The sequence below is a fragment of the Haemaphysalis longicornis genome, unplaced genomic scaffold (assembly GCF_048455015.1).
Source record: "Haemaphysalis longicornis isolate Haplotype H1 unplaced genomic scaffold, Haemaphysalis longicornis Haplotype H1 scaffold_10, whole genome shotgun sequence".
Classification (NCBI taxonomy): Eukaryota; Metazoa; Arthropoda; class Arachnida; order Ixodida; family Ixodidae; genus Haemaphysalis; species Haemaphysalis longicornis.
The window spans coordinates 142,803,059-142,826,401 of NW_027526204.1; the positions used below are offsets into that span (position 1 = coordinate 142,803,059).

At 46.9% G+C, this 23,343-nt stretch overlaps 1 protein-coding gene across 2 annotated transcripts; it reads left to right on the forward strand.

Annotated features, from left to right (window-relative positions):
- Positions 1–93: 93 nt before the first annotated feature.
- Positions 94–20,980, forward strand: LOC144159540 (neuronal acetylcholine receptor subunit alpha-5-like). Of its 2 annotated transcripts, none has more exons than XM_077691104.1 (9): positions 94–523; positions 4,761–4,924; positions 5,466–5,510; positions 8,358–8,467; positions 10,697–10,763; positions 14,264–14,428; positions 17,100–17,167; positions 17,852–18,078; positions 19,935–20,980. In XM_077691104.1, exons 1-9 carry the CDS (start codon positions 469–471, stop codon positions 20,285–20,287), a joined length of 1,254 nt encoding a protein of 417 aa, XP_077547230.1. In that variant the 5' UTR covers positions 94–468; the 3' UTR covers positions 20,288–20,980. The 2 variants fall into 2 exon arrangements, with proteins under 2 accessions (XP_077547230.1, XP_077547231.1); XM_077691105.1 differs by having other exon boundaries at positions 4,764–4,924.
- Positions 20,981–23,343: the final 2,363 nt, after the last annotated feature.

Below are 23,343 nucleotides of genomic sequence, written 5' to 3' on the forward strand. Positions count from 1 at the left end.
CGCCACCTTTTGTCCTTAGCGGATAGTCCTCGTGATCGAACCCAGCTGACGCTACACAGAGGGTTGTAGACGCCCCCGATGGGAACGTATCGTACGATGAACGCGCGTGTCAAGTTTCACGACGACAGTAGTGTAGGCGTTCCTTGAACCATCCCAGGTCAAGTAAACCAAAGTTTGGAGCACACCCCCAGTCGATAGGTCATGGCCAAACATATACTGACACGTTGTTTGCCCCATGCTGCCTTACAGTCGAGCTGGAACCGCAAACCTGGGGATTTGAGCTAAGCGCAGAACGTTTCAGTGACCGTGCAAGAATGGCGGGCTGATTCGAAGAGTAGCGAAGCTGGGTACACCTCCTCTTTTTTGCGGTGGCATTCCGTTGACACTGCCCCCTAGCGACGTCCGTTACAAACAAGGCGACAATGGCGAAGTAGGCGTCACACGCAGGCGAAAGAGATTTTGCAGGAAATGAAGCTCCATTTTGTCTCTCTTTTGTTGTGGAATATCTGGCTCACGACATGCGGTAAGCTCGTTTCTTGTGCAACTAGTATCTGTTATTTTATGATTTTATGGAGATGCTCGGAATGTTGGAATTACAAATGTTAACGCAAGCAAGAGTGCATACCTTTGTCAAAATTACTGTAAAGCTAAACCGTTATGTTTATGAATGGCTGACAATTCTTTCAGGGGCCATATAAAAGGCCTTATGCTAAAGTATGCTGTCCCAATCGACTTTTATTAAATGCAATCGACTCCCGTTAAGACGACCTCTGTTAAGACGAACACTATGGTTAATACGAACAACATTTTTGATTTTTTGTAACGTCCAAAATGCAAAAAATATCCGCTTAAGACGAATTTTTGAGAATGCGAACAAAGTTTTACGGTTCCTTAGAGTTTGTCTCGTCTTAACGGGAGTCTACTGTCAACTGTACTTAAAGTTTGCTTCACTCTGCGCTTGAGTGAATTGCTCAGAAGACATCTTTAGGTGCAATATCACGACTTTGATATCTTCAGAAGACATATTTAGGTGCAATGTCACGACTTTGATATCAATGTATCAAGCACCTAGGACCTTTTATTATCTCGCATGCGGCCAAAGTGGGACCCGTAAGCATTACAGCCGTGCAGACGGATTTCCTCTTTGAGTCCAGATGGGAATGCTCAAGCATGCAAAGTTTCACAGTTAGGGCGGAGGAGAGGGCTTTACAGAAGCAATCCCTACAGTTATCAACACAAGAGTCGCGCTAACGGTAGGAGTAACGCGCGGAACAGTGTGAAACGACCGCATAATTAATTAACTCGTGAGATATTTCACGTACTCTATCACGCTTAAGTCTTCGCTCAAGTTCACACGAAGGCCTCAAGTTGGTTTCGACACTCCCCCTGTTTACTAGAATCCCGTGTAACGACAGACGTAACACTTCTCAATCTGTAGCAATTTCATCACGGCTGCTTTCCCGTGCTCGCGTGTGGAAAAATTAGCCTTTGATGGACAGCAAAACCTCGCTGCTTCGTTTCTGTTTCAGACGTTTTTATTGCTTTTACGTTTCAAACAAACGGTCCCGTTGACACGTGTACAATTTTATCAATCCCTTCCCGGTTGTTCACGTAAAACACTGCGACAGAAAAAAGGCACTTCTGCCATTCTCTCTATTCAAGGTCACTTAAAAAATTCCCGGGCCGTCACCACTAACGTAAAACGTGTAGAGGGGCCAAGCCTGCAGCGTATAAGTGTATTCTTGGCGCCTTGGTGTTTTTGCTAACAGAGGTGAAATCATTGGGGGGTAGAAGTATACAGCCTTGCTATAAAAGTCTCGTACCTTTGAAGCCCATTTCATTTCATAGCCGGGGATAAATTGGTCGCAGTTAGCACAGGACCGGGATACTTGAGATCTATGGGAGAGGCCTTTTCCCTGCAGTGGGCGTAGATATGATGATGATGAAGAAGATGATGATGATGATGATGACGATGATGATGATGATGATGATGATGATGATGATGATAACATTTGTAGCATGAAGCGTTCCAGCGCGAGGCGTAAACGAGTGTCCCGGTCTTCTAGTACCATGACTACATAGATGACAGTTACGACGACGACATGAGACGCCAAGAGCCCGAGCACCTAAGGGGCTTAGCCCCTAAAAAAATCCCGCACCCCTCCGTCTAACGACGACAATGGTTAAACGCGAGGATTTTCGTGTTAGATTCTTTGGTTGCCAGTCTCACACTGCGAGCATGTGATACTTTGGAGGTACGCGCCACTTTTCTAGAACACCCACACCAACTCTCGGGTGGGAAATCAGTAGGCGTCTGGGTTTCGGGTGTATGGTGTGAATCGGTACCTGCTGCTTAGAGTGCGCTTCGAACATGTCGAAATGGAGCAATCGGATAGACGTCGTCTTCACAACGCGATGGACTCACGTTGGATTACGTCCACGGGAAGCGTTTTTTTGTATTTAACTTCACCCACGATCATTCATCATCATCGTGAAAAAAAGTTGGCTTTTCTGCAGGTCGTGTTGGTGTACAACGGCGTCAGTGAGGGCACTAAAGCTTCGCTTTAAAAAGCGGATTTCAGTTACAAAAGTAATGGCAATCACAGTGACAAAACGCAGTGCTCACGGGAATGCCGAGTATGTACGAGAGACCAACAACGCCGACGGCTCTATCAAATGCCATGCAAGAGCTTAAGGATACTTTGTCCCGAGTTGGAGCCCCCATGACATATTGTTAATACTTGCCCTGTGATGATAGCCTGGCTATCTCGGAATGGTAAGCCCCGTCCCCGATCTCAGCAGGGCTCGCGGCTCAGGACGAAGTAACAAGCGATCGCGCAGCAAGGCCTTTGGCTTTCTTGCGCAGGTATACCTTGATTTACGAAGCTGAACGGACACTCAGGACGAGCAGTGACTGCATGAAAAGAGATGAAAAGAGCTAGTTGGGCAATCACAAACTTCTTTTGGCGGGCTTTGCCGCTGGAACGACTAACAATAACTTGCAAATATTCAGTACAATATTCTTACAGCGACTGCGAACTTTCTCTTCCGCGCTGAGAATTGTTGGATGCAACAAGAGACATTCAATTTCAACGGAATTGTTTGCGTCGCAGATGCTTTTTGGCTTATCCTTAGCTCTGCAGCAGATGCGTTCGCTCGTTACGTTTTCGCAGGGCTTACGTTCTTACGTGAAAACGTGTCAACCAGGTTTGTTCTATTGCCCCTGAAATGATACTATGGAGACGAGGAGTCAGATGTCCTTGGGTTTTACTGGAGATAACGGGTGGCCATTTTCACTAAGGCGTTGCGCTGCACAGCACGAGAACGCGGGTTCGATTCCCGGCCGCGGCGGCCGCTTTTCTGATGGCGGCGAAAAGCAAGAAAGCCCGTGTGTACGAGATTTCGGTGCACGTTAAAGATACCCAGTTGGTCAAATTTCATCCGGAGCCCTTCACTACAGCGCGCCTCATCGCCTACATTGCGTCGGCGCGTTAAAACCTACAATCTGTAAGATGGGTTTATTTCCGAAGAAAATGCAACAGGATGCTCAGCGAAGGCAGTCCAAAGCAAGCGCGGCACACGGCTGGCTCTCTCACGCTCTTCTCGCGATCCACGCTGACGATGATCCCTGTCCGGTTTACTGGTTCATCATCTTCAGTGTCGTTATTGTACAATGGCCAATCTCATTGAAAGGGTAGTAGATAGTTAACATAGAACTGTTGACCGCTGTTACCATGAACGTAACTATGGACGGATAGCTGGTCTGGCGGCTTCGGTGTACTTGTACCTCTTCCGCATTACAAATCAATCAATCATGGGCGGCCATTTCAGCATATGTTCAATGTACACCTTACAAGTGAAAGCACGCGGCGTTAAGCGTTAGCTCACTGGAACCACGAGGAACCGCTCGCTAACCGCCGCACTTTGGTTATGCGGTTTTTCGATCTCAACAAAAGCCAGTGCGCCCCGCATGCCCCATGTATACTCTAAGGTCTCTGAGTAATAAAACGTTGAAGGTCGCCGTTCCTAGAATGATAACGACGCTTGCCGCTGCGCCAAAATTTATTCCACAATAAAAATATCGGTTGTCAGTCAGTATCGCCATTGATTGATAGATATTGACAACAGCATCATATCATCAACACCGACATTAAATATTCTGACTGCTCTCTATTCAGTCGCTGGCGCTTTGTGCATGCGGATGCTGGTGTTGAGAGTAAGTGTATCGGTCGAAACCAATGCGCCACGCCAAGCCGCTTTCACCGCACTTTTTATTTTATTTGAGGAACTTAATATAACGCGCTTTTTGGCACCGTACAGGTTGGTTGCGTGTACAGAGTTCTAATGTTTTCGTGTTTTTTGAATGCTCAGCAACAAGCACTCGCAAGAAAAACAGAACAAAAATATTTTCCAATTCAACCGGTATAACCGTTCGTGGTAATATTACACCTGGAAAACTGGTACGTTAGGAGGGTTGGGACAGTGAGGAATAGTGTTTGGATTCCGGTAAGAACGATAAGCGAGTATCGATTAGCATAGTAGACACACCATAAACACAGCATCTTTTCCGCTTTTTAGATCCGCTCGGACCATGGGCGCTTATTTAAAATGGTTTGAATAGCCTGTAGCATCGCTTCACCTTGACAATGCGCTGGGCCAGAGTGAAGGAGATGAAACACACTGTCAGTTCACACAGTTGAACGATCCCATCAGTCTTCGAAAACTGAAGCGTATGAACCTAAACCCGCAATTTCTTCCAGAAGAATCGCCACAGGAGGAGTTCGTGACACACGTTGAACAACTTTACAAGAAGCTGTTCAGTGAAGACGTCTATGACAAAACTCTGAGGCCGGCGCCGACAGAGAACGGAACCACTGCAACCTTGGTCGAGCTCTCCATGCCCCAAGATGACATATGCGGCGTTGTAAGTCCTAAATTAGAAACAAGGCTTTTGCAAGCCTGTGCAGTACTTACCCAGGTTTGTTGGCGGAGTGCTGCGTCAATTAACTGCTTTGCTAGTGTGCTATCTACACTTAGAAGAGCCATAAATCTTACGCGAAGTTGCAAACAAACCAATGCGAAATATAAAGAAGAAAAAAGCACACCAGTGTAACAGCACCCGAATTATTCAAGTAATTTATAAGAAGTATTGAAAAAAAAAAGCTTCGGAGTTTACAAAGCCATATATAATTCAGAGATATATGAAACTGACAAAAGAAAAAGGAAAAGCAGTATGTAAACATCGGAGCAAGAAAGGTTTGAAGAGACCGTCTTGACTACAGTTACTTCAAGAAACTAACAGCTAGTGGTCGATATACGTCACTAGAAGGCCCAAGCATCAAACAATATTAAGGACGTAAGTTGTACGTTGTTGGTGTAAGGGAAGAAGCATAACAGGATAAGTTCAAGCCTACAAAGTATGCGTCCATGCACGCGTGCTGACGATATTCGTTTTGGCCTCGCAGGAACTGGAGCACGGGTGGCTTACTTTTGTCGGACTGGTCATTTTCGTAAGTGCCAAGGTTACGCTCACTTTCTATGCTTCCTATGAAAAAATTAGCCCGGCTTCAGTGACCTAAGTCGCGAACGCTGATTTTAGCAGCGAAGCTGCCTGGCGTTCTCTAATTGCTTCAAAGAATTGCTTAATCTCCAAAGAACTCCTCAAAACCATCAGATCGATTTCCCTTCACGCCAATTCATTTTTGCCGTGTTCAACTGCTTGCGCCATCTACTGGAACTGTTTGTTACTGTTGAAAACTTGGAACACTGCCACGAGTGGACGCCGCGAGCGCCTTTGGTTTTTTTTTTTTTTTTTTGCAGCGTATTTTTTTTTCCTTGCTATCTCAAAAATCAAGCATCCGGGCATTGTTAATCAAAAGAATAATGCAAATATCGCGTATGCATTGATGTCTTGCCTCAAATATGCTTAATTATTTTCTTTCTGATCAACCCATTTCCACCAGGTTTAGTCTTTTAGAAAAGCTTTGCCTATATAACCGCTTTGTTCAAGCAGTCCCTTAACTTGCTGAATGTGTGCTTGGTGCTTGCTCTTCCCTCATCACGCTATGCCCTCTCCACATCGCTGCGACCGCGTTACCACATTTCGCCCCAGAAAGCCTCGACCAAGAGCAGCTTCGCTGTGAAAAAGGTGTAGAAGATTAATCTTTTTTGAAAGGATGTCCCAGCCAAGCTGTCTGGCTTTTGTACGCAGGATTAAAAGTACATGTTTAATGAGAAACCATACAGCGCAGTAACGGTCATCATGACCAACGCCGCCTGCGCTGTCCTGATATTTACCCGCGTAATTCCCCGTGTCTTTTTAAAAAGACGTGTCACCCCTGTATACCGAAGCAGGGCAACGCCATGCCATTTGCTCCTCACAGCAGTGATGCATGGGAACGAGATTGAGGAGGATGTTTATAAAGGCGGAGCTGTTTCAGCTTGACTTCCATCCGTGCCTCGCGTTGCTTTAAACGAGCCGCAGCAAAGTGGAGAGGGGGAAAATGCCAGGCTAATAAGTGTTAGCCACTTAGCCATTAAGTTAGCCAGTAAGTGTTAAATGCTTAAAACGTGAACCACATGGAGCGTTTTCTGTTCGCGAAAACGCGCCGCGCACGACACAGGCGCCCTGACGCTCCCGCGAATACCACCCGCATGCAGCGCGCGGCGCGGCAGGTGGCGGCAATATGGCGGCGTCACCGACCCCTTCTAACCGCACTTAAAGATGCCACTCGAGGCACAAAGGAAGTTGGTTGTGCAGGAAATGAGGTGATAATGTGGGCGAAAACGACACTATAAAGCATCATACGCACTGCTAGGGAAAGCGCCAATGAAATATCCGCCAGCGTGGTAAGCCTAAACATCTCCGGCGGATCCAGCCGGCTGTCTCGAGCGCTTCGAAACTGCCGCCATGAGGAGTGCGCCTACCCATTGGCGCAGGTCGACAAGCTCCTCCCACTGCCGCGCTTGCGGAACCGTCGACGCGGGCGTAAAAAAAAAAAGCAAAGCACGCGCAACGCCGACGCGCACGAATCGCATGCAAAAACGCGTCATGCGGTTCACGCTTAACTCTAGGCCAACACCTGCAAGCAGCCGACAACTAGGTGTTGAGAGTGCGCGCCTCAAGAAAAAAACGCTTCCCGTGGTCGGAATGGAACCTGGGTCATCACGTTAGAAACCGGCGTCTATCCAATGGCGCTATCAACACATCCGGGGCGCTCAGGTTCGTAGCGCGGGCGTTGGCTTTGGACTTTGGCCGAGTCGAAGTGGACAGATGTTCGGGTGGGGAGGCGCGCGTCGGGGATTGGCTCTACCTAGAGATGACGTCAGCTCTGTCGCACAGGTGTTCCAATAGTTGAGAGATATGGCGTGGGCTCGGCGGTATCAGTGTCTGATCTACTTACAAGATGGGCAGACCTAAGAAAAGCCAAGTTAAAGATAGCGAAGACCACCAGCTCTGCTGTTTCCTCAGCATTTGCATCTCAACTGCGAAGGTGGCCGAATGTTTCTGTGCGCCGGCGCGGCCAACAAATGTTAATCCAAGCGTACCACGAGCACCTATTATAGACTGCCGGTTAATTGGCGCCGTCATGGGAGACAGTGGCAGTGCTAAGCGAATATATCTACTTAGGCCAAGCGAGACCCCGGATCCCAACCATGAAGCAGAGATAATTAGAAGGATACGAATGGGGTGGAGTGCTTACGGCAGGCATTTTCAGATAATGAAAGGCAGCCTACCATTGTCCCTGAAGAAGAAAGTGTATGGCAGCTGCATCTTACCGGTACTCACCTACGGGGAAGAAACTTGGAGGCTCACTAAAAGGGTTCAACTTAAATTGAGGACGTCTCAGCGAGCAATGAAACGGAAGATGATAGGTGTAACATTAAGAGAAAAGAAGAGAGCGGAGTGGGTCAGGGAACAGACGCGTGTTAAGGACATATTAGAAGAAATTAAGGAGAAGACATGGGTGGGGGCAGGGAATGTAATGCGAAGGCAAGATAACCGTCGGTCATTAAGGGTAACAGAGTGTATCTGTAGAAAAGGCAAGCGTGGCAGGGGGCGGAAGAAAGTTAGATGGGCAGATGAGATTAAGAAGTTTGCGGAGATAAATTGGTCGCAGTTAGCACATGACCGAGATAATTGGAGATCTATGGCAGAGGCCTTTGCCCTGCAGTGGGCGTACATAGGCTGGTGATGACGATGACCACGAACATCTTCGCTGTAAAAAAAAACAAAAACAAAAAAAAAACAAGTCTACATTTGACGTCGTCTTTCATAAAAGGCACCGGTAAACGTCTCTAAGCACTATCCTATTTCTCATAAAATGTTTGTTTTCAACCACTGCGTTTCATTGCAGGTATGGTACGACAAAAGCCTTTCCTGGAACTCGAGTGAGTACGGGGGACAAAGCTTCCTTGACATGGCAGCAATAGACCTGTGGACTCCGGACATTTCGGTTCTGAACACGTAAGAGGCCGTCTGAAACGTGTTCCATTGAGACCACTCTGCGCCGTTCCACGCGTGTACCTTTAAACGTTCAGATTTTAATAGCGAAATCTATTATACGGTTCAAAGCGCCTTGCTCAGCGATATAGTAAACCGTGTAAAATGACGGCAGCGGAGAGATCAGGACCGCGAAGGAGAGGGGCGGGCGCGCGCTGTGCGAAGTGAGGTACGGCCCAAGATGGCGATGAGAGGAGGGAAGCCCCTATCGCATTGCGCACGGCGCTTCGCAAGCAATGGCGAAGGCATGTCAGGGGGTCATGACAAAGCGCCCGTGGCAGTAGCGGAGAGACTATGGGCCTCAGCGCCGACTGGTGGAACGGTCCCGGACGGCCAGCCAGCTCCAAGGCATCTTGGAATAAGGATGCCTCTCACTGGGTGGATGCCCTAAGAGCGTCCTCCTGCTCATTACTGCAATAAATGTTTGTCTCTCTCTCCTCGATTATCAGTCCTGGGTCGTCCGCGGACTGCCCGAGACGCCATCCGGCGCTCGATTTTCCCATGTATTTCTATGGGACTCCCCAACCGAAAACAGTCCTCGGACTGCCCGCGGACCGTCCAGCACTGGTAGATCGAGGAGGCCCTGTGGCAGCAGGCTGGGCTGCCCTACACCCGCTCAACGCACTGCCCAAGCGGAAAGCATTAGCTAACGGAAGTATCGTCGTTTAGAAAATTTGCATGTTCGTAGACTGCGCTTAGGTTACCGGGGACACACTTTTTAAAGAATACAGACGGACGATGTGGAGAACACGAGCGCAATAGCAAAACCAACTAGCTCAATTCCTTACATTACTGTAGAAACTTTGTGAAGAAGCGCAAGTTCCGGAATTCTAGCACGGGGTTTGTGAGGGACAGGCACGGAATTCCCATAAAAGAGCTCACGGCTCGTTTGCAGTGATCGCTTGCAGGTTACTTCGATCGGCACATCCGTTAGCAATATCGTAAGAGCTCCTAGGATTTCGACGTTCCTCTTTCCCGGGTTGTAAAACGAGCAGCCATATTTTTTTCGGAATTCTTCTTAAAATAAAAATGGCGGAAAACTGCACACACGGCCATCCTCAGTTTTTATACCTGGCGAGCATGGGCACCCTCACAATTTCTCTGGGATGATAAAGTACTGTTGAAGGGGTGAAAAAAAAAAAAAAAAAACATAGACGTTTTAAAAAAAACATTAGGGCAGCAAAAAATCAGGATGGAACGGTAGGTTATGTGCGTCTTTACGGTGGCCGTGCATCGGGGTTTATACTATACTATTTGTTCCTGCCTTCGTGCCTTGAAGCATGTCTAAAGATATAGCCATTGCCGAAACAGAACGACACTCTACGATTTGCTTTGGTAGCGCTACTTTTGCGTGGCTGGCAAATGCTTTTTTGCGGCTACTGAAGGGATCCCACTCCCAGAGGAGCCAATGAATGGACCTCGGGTGTTGCCGAAAAGTTTACACTGGCCTGAGGCCCTCCTTGTTCAACATTTTACCTCATGTACGCTCACCGCCTTCCTACCTCTCTCTTTATGTGTATGTACAGTAGACTCACGATAATTTAAACTCGGAGGGTCCCCAGAATCTTGTTTGAATTAACAGAAATTTGAATTGCCTGAAGTTCTCATAAATAGGACTCGGGACAACATGCCATGAAACATTCCCATATATTTAATTATACGACATTCCCACACAATACTGAAGTGCTATTCACACTTGGAAAAAGAAATCACGAATGGACAACTGCTTTGTGTTTGCATGAGAGTTCAAAACAAAGTTTTTGATGTCAGCAGAGGCCGCCAGTTCAATCCTCACACGGTTGCTGGCGCACGTGGTTTCGCTATGACACGTGTATGCCGGTAATTGGACTTATTAGCAAGTGCTAGTGATATCAGCATGCAAATGTGTAGCTAGAAACGGCATATACCGCAGATATTTTCCGGCAAGGACAAGCAATAAGTTCGAATCAACCGAATTTGCGTAACAGAGAAGTTTGAATTTAAAAGCGGCTTTAAAATACATTGATAACATAGCGGGCCAACCAAAACTTTCAAATTTGTTTGAATTAATCGAAAGTTTGCAGTATCCGAGTTTGAAGTATCGCGAGTGTAGTTATTTTTGTGTTGGCATTCTGCGCGCTTTCGAATTCATCAAAACCTGAAGACTCAGCGAGCGAACGTCGCTTCAGCAGTCCCGTTTCCATCCTCCTGCAGAAACCCCGATGAATTCCACTTGGAGTTTAACCGCATATACCTAGCAGCGGATGGTCAGCACTTACAGGTGAGGGTGTGCAATGCTAGGCTATTCAAAGAAACTATTAGCTGCAAGCATACAGTTTCATACTAATATATATTGGAGGAAAATGTGGCGCTGCAATCGCTGGCTGTCGCGGGCGCAGCCATTGCAGCTAGCGACGTTCCTCGCCGACTTGGCTTGGCTAGCCACAAGGCTTCTTCTTTTTTGTCTCGAAGCCAAATTAACGATAAAGGGTAACATTTTTATCTCCTTCATCTTGCATGAAGCGTCTAAATACTCCCTGAGGAGTAAATCTTTTTGGAGCTTCGATTTTATAATAACAAAACATATTTGATTGATCTTCTACAGCAATATTGCTGCTTTTTTGCAGCCAGAGGCAACTTTCAAGCCTGTTCATGAGTCATGTCAAGGACAAGTAGAACGTGCGTGCCCGATACATGACGGAACGCTCTCTGAAGCGTGGTCCGCCTAGACAGTGGCCCCAGATTTCCCTCTAGTAGTATGAAACTCTATGGCTGCAAGGCAGCCTAGGCTTTTTTTACAATTGCGTTGTATAGTCAAAGAAATTCCTTAAATAATGGCCGTAATTTCTTAGGGCTGCTCAACTTCACGGTACCCGAAAAAAACTAAAACGAAGTAAACAACGGTTCTACCACATTTTTTTTTTTTAAATATGAAAGCTTTAAGTGCCGCGTTGCGTCGAAAACCGTCGTTGTTGTGGCAGTTGCCCGGTCAAAAAAAAAAAAAAAAAAAGTGGCCGCAGCAGTAAAGCGCAAATGAAATGCATTTAAGTTCAGCCGGGATTTTAAAGGGACCCTGCAACACTTTTTCCAATGTTTTTTGAAATCTTAAATGCTTGCAGAACGTAGTCACCCAACACACGCAGTACTTAGATTAGGGGGTCGCAAAGTAGTACCTCAGCCAAAAATTACTGCCCTATGCCCATCATATATAACTTAAAAACTCACTTCAAAGATTTTTCTTTTTCCCGGTTTTGAAGTTTTTCAGCGCTCGAATTACGTCACTAAGGCCATGTAGCGGCTGTTGGCCGGTTTTCCTTCAGTCGCAGGAATGAACGCTTTTCGATAGCAACTTTAAAAATAAAGCCACAGTAACAAAGCAGAAACGGAAGGCGTATCTGGTTCGACGAGCAAAGCACGCAGTGCCGCTCCGTGCTGGCGATAACTATAGCTTTCGTAGTGCTTCCAGACGCGAAGGAAAGAGTGAAAGCGTTTATCGAAAGAGTTGCAGGGTGCCTTTAAACCTGGTCTCCACCGTAGAAGTCCAGTGCGTTATCACTGCGCTCTCCACATATGCTCGCAGCGGTGGAAGAGTTGAACCAGCTCATGCCGCGCGAGAAACGAACGTGATGGCACGAGAGTAAAACACCTACAGCCAAGCCGCGCGGAGCTCTGTTTTGTGGAAGCAGTGGAGTGTACCTACAGTTCACCAGTTAAAGCATTTCACGACAAAAGACAAAGATGCAGCTACGGCGAAGCAGCAAAGAAGCGTTGATAACTAACACCAGCTGGTGTTAGTTATCAAGTGAAAGCCTAGGCTTTCACTTTCAAAGCATGTTAGACGACATAAGTGGCCCGAGAATTTTTTTTTTTGGGGGGGGGGGGGGGGGGGGAGCATGCCTAGAGTACTATATCTTTGCAAGAAATGCTCGGAGCGATCGGCTGTATATTCACTGTGTTATGAAGAAATTCGAAATGGGGAAATAATGGAAATAGAACTGTTCTCGAAATGCACGTTTAGAGAATCGAAGTTTTAGAAAAAAAAAAAAAAAAACCCCGCAAGGGCGGAACCAGACATTTTTTCCGTTACGTTATGACAAAAATCACATTTTGGAAATAAGAATCACTGTCTTGCATTTCCCATGCAGCATGATATTATATATCATATTGATGAGAGTTTTAGCCACGCGTTTGCAAAAGAATTCCTCGGGGCGCTTACGTCTGCTTACGAGTTTTGAAGGCGAAAGCCTGGCGATGCTGATCCAGGAATCCTTTATTTCTACGTCGTGTTCGCGTCTTTTTTACCCCTTCCATTTCTTCGTTTTTCGGCATGAATTACTTGAACAGGCTGGTGACACTTCCCGGAGAAGCTTCCCCAGAATCAGAGTTATACGCTGCTGGGGTGCAGCGGTCCTACTCACGGGCCGTCACGCTCATATGTCACGTGGTACACACTAGGCTAAGTGTTGTTATACGACTGGAAACGCGCATAGGTAGCTTGCGTTAGGGCCCTCAGCTCACATCTGCTACTCTAAAGGCCCGGGTTCAAATCCCATGCGCACTGTGTTAACAGCGAAGCCGTTGAGCAAATTGTTTGCGTATGGTGTCCGCAATTAAAAAAAAATATATATAAAAATGCCGAGCGCACGTGAGCGGGTGCGTCGCGGCGACCGCCCAGCAGTTAACAAAAAACTCCCACCTCCCCTCGCGGGAACCCCTGTGTAGATGCGACGCATAGGGGGTTCACGTTGCAGCGTTGGACAGCGGAGGAACGGCGCTGGAACGATGGAGCGGAGCGGCTCAGGCACCGCGTTTTATAGCGCGCATAACGGTGAGGGGACGCGCCGGCGCCAGTGCGTGTGCCGCGGTTATGACGCAACACAATCCAACACAATCCACTTTAATCCAATCCAATCCAATCCAAGCCAAGCCAAGCTAAGCCAATCCAATCGAAACCAATCCAATGCCCCTCGCGAGAGACTGTTCGCTATCGGAGAGGAGAGGGGGTGAGCGGCGGAGAGCGCAGCTGGCGCGGCGAGGAGAATGGGGGAGGGGTGGACGCCGACAACGCCGGTAGATGCAGGGACAAGGCGAGTGAATGAGATGCGTTTGCATCTAAAACCAAGAAAATTCTGAGCGGTCGCATGTGCGTGGCTCCCGGCGCGCGTTTGTCAAGCCGAGCATACCGACTAAGGAAGATAGGCCAAGACTGGAAAAAAAAAAAAAAAAAGAAAACCAGCTTTCGCCGTAATCGTGGCAACACTTGCTCGAAACGAGAAAGACACTTCACAGCGTACGCCCCTCCGGGGTTATGTCCAGTGATTGGATCTTCCAAAAAAATGAAGAAAGCCCACATTTACATCAACAATGGTGGAGTACGGGTCGTTGTGGCAGCGAAGAAGAAGCAAATCGGCTGCAATCGTGGACTTAAACCTTCGTGATTTTCATGAAGGTTGCGTACAGCTTCGCTTGCTTCAAGCCTTGCGCGTTAGTGTGAGCTTCCTTCCTTTTCCTATTTACCATTTACAGCGGCGGCCATTCCTTCTACAGGAGAGCAACAACGGCGAGTTTTTCGCCCAAATGGGGCACTTAAGGTTTAAGCCTTTAAAAAATATTGCTTTAATTTGTCCTTCCACGCAATAAAACATCGAGTGGACTAGTTTTATTGATCAGGATAACTGACTAGGCTAACATACCACTCGTTGCATCAATAACCACCCTACTGGGAGGATGATCAGTGCTTGTTAAATGTTCTCTCCTTCGCGTTTCCATTGCTATTTGTAGGCACCATATACGCGCATCAAGGCACCCTGCGCCATGGACCTCACCGATTTCCCGAGAGACACTCAGAGGTGCACGATTCGTTTCGCCTCCCTCGCTCACACGGATGAGGAACTCCAGTACGACACAATCGCCGATATCGCCGAAAATGGCTGGCTCGCAAAAGAGGTGATCTCGCATTCTTCCTTCATTGCTAATGCACTCTATTGAGCGGTTTTCATGTGTGACAAACTTTTCGAATGCATGGCGCAACAGCACACGCGATGGATGCGGATGTACAAGAAATATATCGACCAGAATACTGGATATCTAATCAGGATGGACAGTTGGGCGAGTTGGTATTGCGACATGGTTATTTGGAAACAGCGCATTAAAACAGGACCGCAAAGAAAAGAAGCAGACAGGACGAGCGCCGAACTATCAACTGAGATTCATTCAAAACGAAGAAACATTTATACATAAAACATCGAATCTGCGCATGCTCTATGGTGCGAATCCCACCCAAACACTGAAAGAGATCTGCGCATGCGCTATGGTGAGAATGATACCCAAACACTGAAAGAGATAACAGGAAGGATTTACCCTTGCTCCTGCGCTTGGCAACAATCTCAGTTGATATTCAGCGCTCGTCCTGTCTGGTTCTTTTCTTTGTGCTCCTGTTTTAACGCGCTGTTTCCAAATAACGAAGATGGATATCTAATTCATTTCCACTTGTAATCTCAGTACGACCATGGGCTCCAAGCGCCAGTCACCAGTAAGCACCCAATTTTTATTGACAGTATGGTACGATTATGGCGCTAACGCAGTCATTTGTGAAACAAATATATATGCACCAAGCTATTTTGCACTCTAGGAGTAAGCTTGCGTAATGCCTGCGCAGAAACTGAATTTCCCGTTGAGCAGGCCACCAAAAGCAATATAATTAAGTTTGCAACAGGAACTCGATTACATCTTTGAATTGTTCTTCTCCCTAAACATCGATGTAAAATTGCATCTTTGCATTGTTCTTCTCCCTAAACATCGATGTAAAATGAAGCAGTAGACACAAAATACCTGACGAACAACGGAAAAGAGATTCCTACCAAACCGAAAAAAACCTGCCATTTGTTAAAAATACTTTCCGGCTCCCAAAAGGCAGCCATGTTAAGAACAATTAATAGGGAAGGATGAGCAGCTAATCTTCATTCGTGCTTGAAATGGGACGCAAGAAACGCGCAGACGGCAGGCAATTGGTGCCCTTCACCGCGGTTAAGGGTTTGCGCCATCGTTGGCATAAACAAAGGTTAAAACAATTTTGCCAAAAAAGGCAGGTTTCATTGATTGATTGTAGGGTTTAACGCGCCGACGCAACGCAGGCGATGAGGCGCGCCGTAGTGGAGGGCTCCGGATTAATTTTGACCACCTGGGGATCTTTAACGTGCGCCGAAATCTCGTACACACGGGCGTTTTTGCTCTTCGCCTCCATCAGAAAAGCGGCCGCCGCGGCCGGGAATCGAACCCGCGACCTCGTGCTCAGCAGCGCAACGCCTTAGCCACTGAGCCACCGCGGCGGGTAAAGGCAGGTTTCAGATTGGGAGGCACGAAAAGAACGCTGTCGTGAATGTTCGAGCTGAGCGCGAAAGTATCCGCTTTTCAAGGACAGGCGCAGTACAAACCACGACCAGCATTCGCTTTAAAGGATTCTTGCGCAAAATGACGGCAAAGAAAAGGAAGCCTGAAATCCAAGCTCCATACGTCATGAGAGGGAAACTATATCTATTCCATCAACGTGGCTGTAATTATCGATTCCTGAATAGTGTTATTAGGACACAGCGTTCTATAAGCAGTGATTACCGGCCAAATCTTCGTCAACCTTGTATCTGCACCTCAGTTATGGCGAACATCAATCTCCTTTCTGAAGCAGTACCTTGGTGGTTACAAGTTCGTTGTGCACATAACTTCGCGGACAGAGAGAAGCTAGGAATTTTGTTTAGGTGTTGGCCAGAAGTTAGTACTTCAAAGGCGCTATAGTTTGCGTGGGTCAATTAGATGGACTGCTGAGACGGCAGCCATTAGAAAAGACAAAGCGGTCTCCTGTTAGAAAACAAACACAAACTAGTTCTTAAAGAAATACGTCGAGAATTCAAGCATGAGCGTTCTTAGTTGTAACAATATTTTGTCCTACTGAATTGTAAACATTGCCAAACTGGTGCTGTTCTAATGCTCTATTCCACCGACCTGAACATCGTCAACCTTGTATCTGCACCTCAGTTATGGCGAACATCAATCTCCTTTCTGAAGCAGTACCTTGGTGGTTACAAGTTCGTTGTGCACATAACTTCGCGGACAGAGAGAAGCTAGGAATTTTGTTTAGGTGTTGGCCAGAAGTTAGTACTTCAAAGGCGCTATAGTTTGCGTGGGTCAATTAGATGGACTGCTGAGACGGCAGCCATTAGAAAAGACAAAGCGGTCTCCTGTTAGAAAACAAACACAAACTAGTTCTTAAAGAAATACGTCGAGAATTCAAGCATGAGCGTTCTTAGTTGTAACAATATTTTGTCCTACTGAATTGTAAACATTGCCAAACTGGTGCTGTTCTAATGCTCTATTCCACCGACCTGAACATCAATTCTTGTTTTGTGCCATATGCTGCGTACAATTCTTACGCTTCGAAGCCTAGCCCATTCTCACTTACAAGGCCTGAATTCTACGGCAAGGTAGGAAAGATACCTTAACGTTTCCTTAAAGCAATTGCCACAATAATTACTGGTCTCTTGAGGGAACAAAAAATTTGCCATTTTATTTTTAAGCAGTGTTCGCAGTGTCACTGAGCTGATCCTTTTTTTTTTTTACTCTGAAGCCCTGGCGAGGACACCCTTGGGATGTTTGGGTCCTCCCTTCGTGGCATAGCGGATATCTGCTCAACAGGTGAGCCAGTTTTTTGAGACTTATAAAATGCTTTAGTTCGTCATTATTAGACTTAGTTGGCGGCCCTGAGCATTTTGTATCCGTTATATTCCAAAAAACTAAACAATTTTTGTCAACGTATTGAGTGTACTGTATGTTTTGTTCATTCATTCGTTTGTTCATTCGTACGTACGTTACCTCCCTCCCTCCCTCCCTCCCTCCCTCCCTCCCTCCCTCCCTCCCTCCCTCCCTCCCTCCCTCACTCACTCACTCACTTACTCACTCACTCACTCACTCACTCACTCACTCACTCACTCACTCAGCGTGCGTCAAGGAGCGTCACCTACTGAGCGTCGACAGCGCTATCAGTGGACGCAGGTCACAAATTGGACCATCGCACCCATCAGGCTCCAGCCTCATCTACCTAAACACACATGCGGCAGTATTTTAGTGACCTTCAGGCCATGATGCCCAGGGTCCCAGTCGGGCGTTGCGGATGCGTACCGCGGCTTAGGCAACGACCAGTGAAAATGGGCGTGCTCCAGGCCGTCATCTGCAGATGTCTTGTTATGAACTATTAATGACTTTTTACAAAGAAACAATTAACAATATAGGCAAAAATATTGAAGTTGAGTCACAGTCTCTCTAGACGGACGCACAAGCAAAGTGCCGGATTTTTCAAAAGTACACAACCTGTGCATGCAGGACATACGTGGAGGCGACGATCGTGCTGAAGAGGCGTTCCTCCGAGCACTTGTACAGCGTCACTCTGCCCTGGATCTCCTCTGCCGTGCTCATGCTACTCGTCTTCTGCCTTCCGGCCAACTCGAGCCGCCGCCTGACCTTGTGCTGCGCTAACCTGGTGTTTCTCGCGCTCATGCTACACAGGATGACGCCGCTGCTCAGTGCCTCAAGCAGGCCGCCTAAGATAAGTACGTGCTTCGAAAGTAGAACAAATAACATCTTCATCCATGGTGCGATGGACAGGTTTCACCGCTGTGCGGTTCGGTAGCTCCAGTTATATTGGTGAATTCGTTAAGGTATTCTACTGCTGCGAAAATGTGGTACTCGACTTGCTTTTGTGGCTCTGGCAGAAAGTGAAACATACAGGCTATCCCTATACTCGCAATGCGAAACCTTCCGTACTGACGGGTATCTTTCTTTCCCATTGTCCTCATCCCAACACTTATCGATAATACGGCGCGCCAGCCTACGATAACAAAATGAAGGTGGCTCACACTAACGCGTAAAATACTTGAAGGCAGCGAAGCTGTACGACCATCACGACGGTTTAAGTACACGATTGCAGGCGATTTGCTTCTTCTTTGCTGCCCCAACGACCTTTACTCCATCTTTGTTGCTATTGCGGCGAAGAAGAAGCAAATTAAAGAAGCAGAACGAACGAACGGAACGCGCACACTTAAACTAGACGCCCGCAGGCGCAACGTGTACCCTATAACGGGCTCTGTGTCGAGCAGGTCGCGTGATTCTTCTGCCCACAGTCGCGGCCGAGTGACTAAGCCGTTTGACTCTCGGGTACTAGCCCACGGTCGTAGCCGATATGGGTATGATGACTGCCTCTAACCAGACGCCGGTTCAAATCCTGCTCGTGCCGGTGATTTTTTTCTTTTTAACTGTTATACTTAGTTTTGTGAAACACCGTAGTCAACTAACTGCTAATCAGCTTCGATCATAAAACGAAGCGTGGAGGAATGTTACTGAGGACCCCGCTGTACACAACGTTTGACGCATGTTTTTTGATTGCTGCTGTTACGTTACGCCTGCCACGATAGCTCATGTGAAGTGCCGATGCATTAAGACCAGGATTGGCATATTTCTACGATATTGTGATATAATGGGCTCCAAAACGATTGCAACGTATCAACACAAATACGAACCAATATAGTGTATGTGTGGCCATAACGTGTTATCATGTGCCTTCTATTTAAATGCAAGCCGGCAAAGAGTTTCTAAATTTTGGACTAGTGAATGCACGCAAATAATGCCGAACGACACCTGAATAAGGCAGTAAAATGTATACTTCCCCTATCATTAAATCTACTTACGGTATAGGAGCCGCATCTACTCGACCATCTGCTTTCTATAATATAGGTGCCCATTACTTTCTGTGATTTCGGGCAAGATACAAACATTTGAAGTACAATTAAAAATAGAGCCAAGATATGCAAATACACTGAAATGTGCTCTTCATGCAAGGAGGCACCCTACCAACGAGGGCCCAAATGGAACAAACAATACTCACTTCACTTTTGTCTCTCGTAATTGCTGACCTCACACTTCAATTCTTTTACCTGGCATAACAAGCAAAACAAACACTCTCTTCCGCACGCCAGCCTAACCAGCCATGAAAGAATGACTGGAACAGCGCTTAGGGCAGGAAAACAGCTTTTTAGGCTGGGGAGACTGACTAGGATAGAAGACATCTTAACTCAAGAGAAAGAAGTTGGGGCTGGGCATGTAACGCAGAGAGCTGACAACCGGTGGACCACCAAGGTACCAGAATGGGTAGTGATTGGCGAGAATACAAGTAAGAGAAGAGCGATAACTCGGTGGACGGATGAGATAAGGAAATCCTGTGCGAAAGGATTGGATTTGGAGGCGTAACAAGGGGCAGTTGCAAGTCTATATGGGAGCGGCCCTCTATTCATTGTGCCGTCGATTTCTCCTCCTCGTGCCCGACGATATTTTATTACTGGTGTTGAGTCTTGACCGAATATAGCATATTTGATTTGTAAATACTTTGTTCTGAATCTTTCGTTTTTTTCAGTGTTCTATCTGGAAAGTGCGATGGTTTTGCAAGCTGTCATCGCCGTCATCGCTGTCGCGTTCCTAAACCTGACGTCCGGACACATCGTCTTTCCTATAGCTATTCCGGATCACGTTATGCGGTTGCTGACAGGTGCTGCCGGCACCGCACTTTGCCTTTGTCCCAGTTCTACTACAAGAAAAGAAAACGGAAGCTTTGTCCCAAGCGATGTTGACCCTTCCCTGCACGCGAAGACGGCTACCACCAGGCTTTCTGAGGAAAGAGCAACAGATTGGCTCCTAGTGTCTCAAGCACTGGATCGCCTTTTTTTCGTCGTATTTCTCGTCACTCTTCTCTGTGTGATGCCTCTGTGATCCACGCGCAGCAGAGCAATCATTGGGAACAGTGTGCGGTACAGAAATGGCGCCTCGAATGAGACCCTTCATGTATCAACGACATGTCGACAATCATCTTCTGGAAACTGCAGCAACAACAAACGAATTTTCGAGCGGTGCAAGGACAGCTTCCTCCTCAGAGATACTGCCTTTTACTTGGAGCCCATTAAAATTCTCGATAACAATCGGCGTACTCCAGGAACATGTGCATGCCTCTCCCTCATATATGCTTTGGTGCCAAGGGAATTTAGTATTGTTGAATACCAGTTGTTTATTAAAATTCACGAAACGCTTTAATGCTGAACCACAATTATTTGTAGGCCCTCAATAAGCCTACCGGAACTTTGTTAAGCCTATAGTTAGTTCGTCGGCTACGTTCCCCTGTGCCAGTACACCTAACATAATGGTCCCAAGCCGATACCAGCCAAAAAGCGCGTTCTACGAGCTACCAGGGAGACTCAGGTGCAACTTTATTCAATATTGCCCCACCTACCATCACCATTCCCCAGGCCAAGACAAGTAGGAAAGACTGCTATCTAGTTCTTCACTCTCAGCCCACCTCCCCCTCGTCTGGAGGGTAGACGCGATCAAGACCGCACATGAATTACTGTGAATGAGAAGCCCCTTCCAAGTGAACTTCAGATTGATCCTCCTCTTAATAAAGTTGTTTGCTGTCACTTGTTCTCTCTCTCTCCCCCCTCCCCCGTGTGATTGTTCGAATACAGATTCCGATTAAGAGTCAGGCTGCATTCGTCTTGGTCCTGATCAGCTAGAACTTCGCGTAAATCCGGATAGGTAAGTTGCCCGTGGTTAAAGGGATCATGCAGACAAAATACAAGTTTGTTTCATTCGAACGATTTCGTGCTTTATAGTGACCTTAGCGCTTGTCCAACATCAAACGATGCCGTATTCACTGAGAAATTAACCAGTTTAGGTTAAAGTTTTAGTTCTCGCACCACATAATGTGTTTTCACGACGTCTGCGATGAAGTCATGAGGGCGGGTATTCAAACAAACTTACTTACGTGCGTCATTAGGCTCTCCAGCCTTGCTTGCCGTCAGTCATCCCAGATGGCGCTACCATAGTCAGCTGAAGACCGTTATCCGCCGTTGCTTTGTTTTTGACCGTATTTGCTCCTGGCTTGTTTTTGTTACGGTAGGAAATAATTGTTTCGCAAAACATGGGGTATGCTCGACAAGATGATTGATTGTAGGGTTTAACGCGCCGACGCAACGCAGGCGATGAGGCGCGCCGTAGTGGAGGGCTCCGGATTAATTTTGACCACCTGGGGATCTTTAACGTGCGCCGAAATCTCGTACACACGGGCGTTTTTGCTTTTCGCCTCCATCAGAAAAGCGGCCGCCGCGGCCGGGAATCGAACCCGCGACCTCGTGCTCAGCAGCGCAACGCCTCAGCCACTGAGCCACCGCGGCGGGTGGTATGCTCGACAAGCAGGGTCACGTAAGACAACGTTGCTTACGCCAATCGGCCAATGTGTCGTGTAAGACAACTCCAAAGCGGCGATCTTCTGTGCAGCTAAAAAGTGCATAGTGCGCCCAGTACCATTACCAGTGCGCATCGGTATTTCTATATATATATATATATATATGTTTACGTGTATTTTTGTAACTTTTATTGTTTACCCCACCATTCTTACTGCAGTAAAATGAATATGAATTATATTTAAGCACAAATAGCTTCTTCAGCAAGCTCGTGAGCCCTGCCTAATTTGCGTGTGCTTTTTCCGGCCTCAGCCAATCGCACAGCTGGGCATATGACATCATAGGTTCTGTTGCGGGAAATGAGCTAGCGGGTCCCATGGCTATTTCTTTTTTTCCTAATTATATAGCTTATTTGAGCGAAGTGGCGAAGTGGTAAAGTGGTGTCAGTATGATTCTAACGAGGCAATCTATCGAATGAACCAAACCTATGTTTTGTCTGCATGGCCCCTATAAAGGCAGGAACTGATGACTGCTAAACATTTCAAGCGATAAATAAATTAGCATGATATTGCGTAATTATGGGAATTAACCAGTGCCCTAGCGTCTATTTGCGTTTCCAAGGGAATACACACCCACTGCTGCAGTGGCGGTGGCTGTGCACGAGTGTAAAAACACAAATAAAAGTGACTGAATCATGCACTGGTGTAACAAGTAACAAGGCCGCAAATGCTGTTAACAAAAGTATCGCGGACGCCGAAGGCGTTGCGCTGCTGAGCACGATGTCGCGGGTTCAATTCCAGGCCGCGGAGGCCGATTTTCTGATGGAGGCGAAAAGCAAAAACGCCTGTGTGTACGAGATTTCAGCGCACAGTAAAGATCTCCAGGTGGTCAAAATTAATCCGGAGCCCTCCACTACGGCGCGCCTCATCGCCTGCGTTGCGTCGGCGCGTTAAACCCTACAATCAATCAATCAAGTATCGCGGACGCAACCCCGTAATTTCATGGACATCTTTATTGCACTATGAAAATAAGATAAGCTAGAATCCATCAGCGTGGAAGGTGGAAGGGGCTGTAAGATGTGGGAATGGGAAGCACGCGATGCCTGCTATGTCGGAATCGCACTTTTTCACGCCCGATTGCTACATTGCTGCACCGCGTTAGCGAGAAACTCTATTACATAATGGCTTGCGGAACCTTGACATCTTGAACGTCCCATACAACATCCAGTTCCCAAAGTGAAAAATAAAATTGACTAGACTGCAAGTAATTTCCCGCGACAATGTCGCTTGACCGGCGTGCGTCTGGCTATGTGGACCACAAAGACAAGAAATCAATTGTCGAAAGTTAGAATAGTGACGGGTCAGGCTAATTAACAGTTCATCAAGTGAAGGTGTTTAAAATCCGGATAAACTAAGTCAAAAGGTCCAATTTGGTTTTACGGGTCCGAAGTGCTCCATTCAGCAGGCGAAGCTGGTTCCTGGTCAGTCGTTATTTAGGACTGCTAATAACTTTTTCTGGTTATTTCACTTAGCCGTTGTGGTTACGTATTTTTTCCTGCCTATATCCAGACGTGGTGAAAAAAAAAAGTTCCAT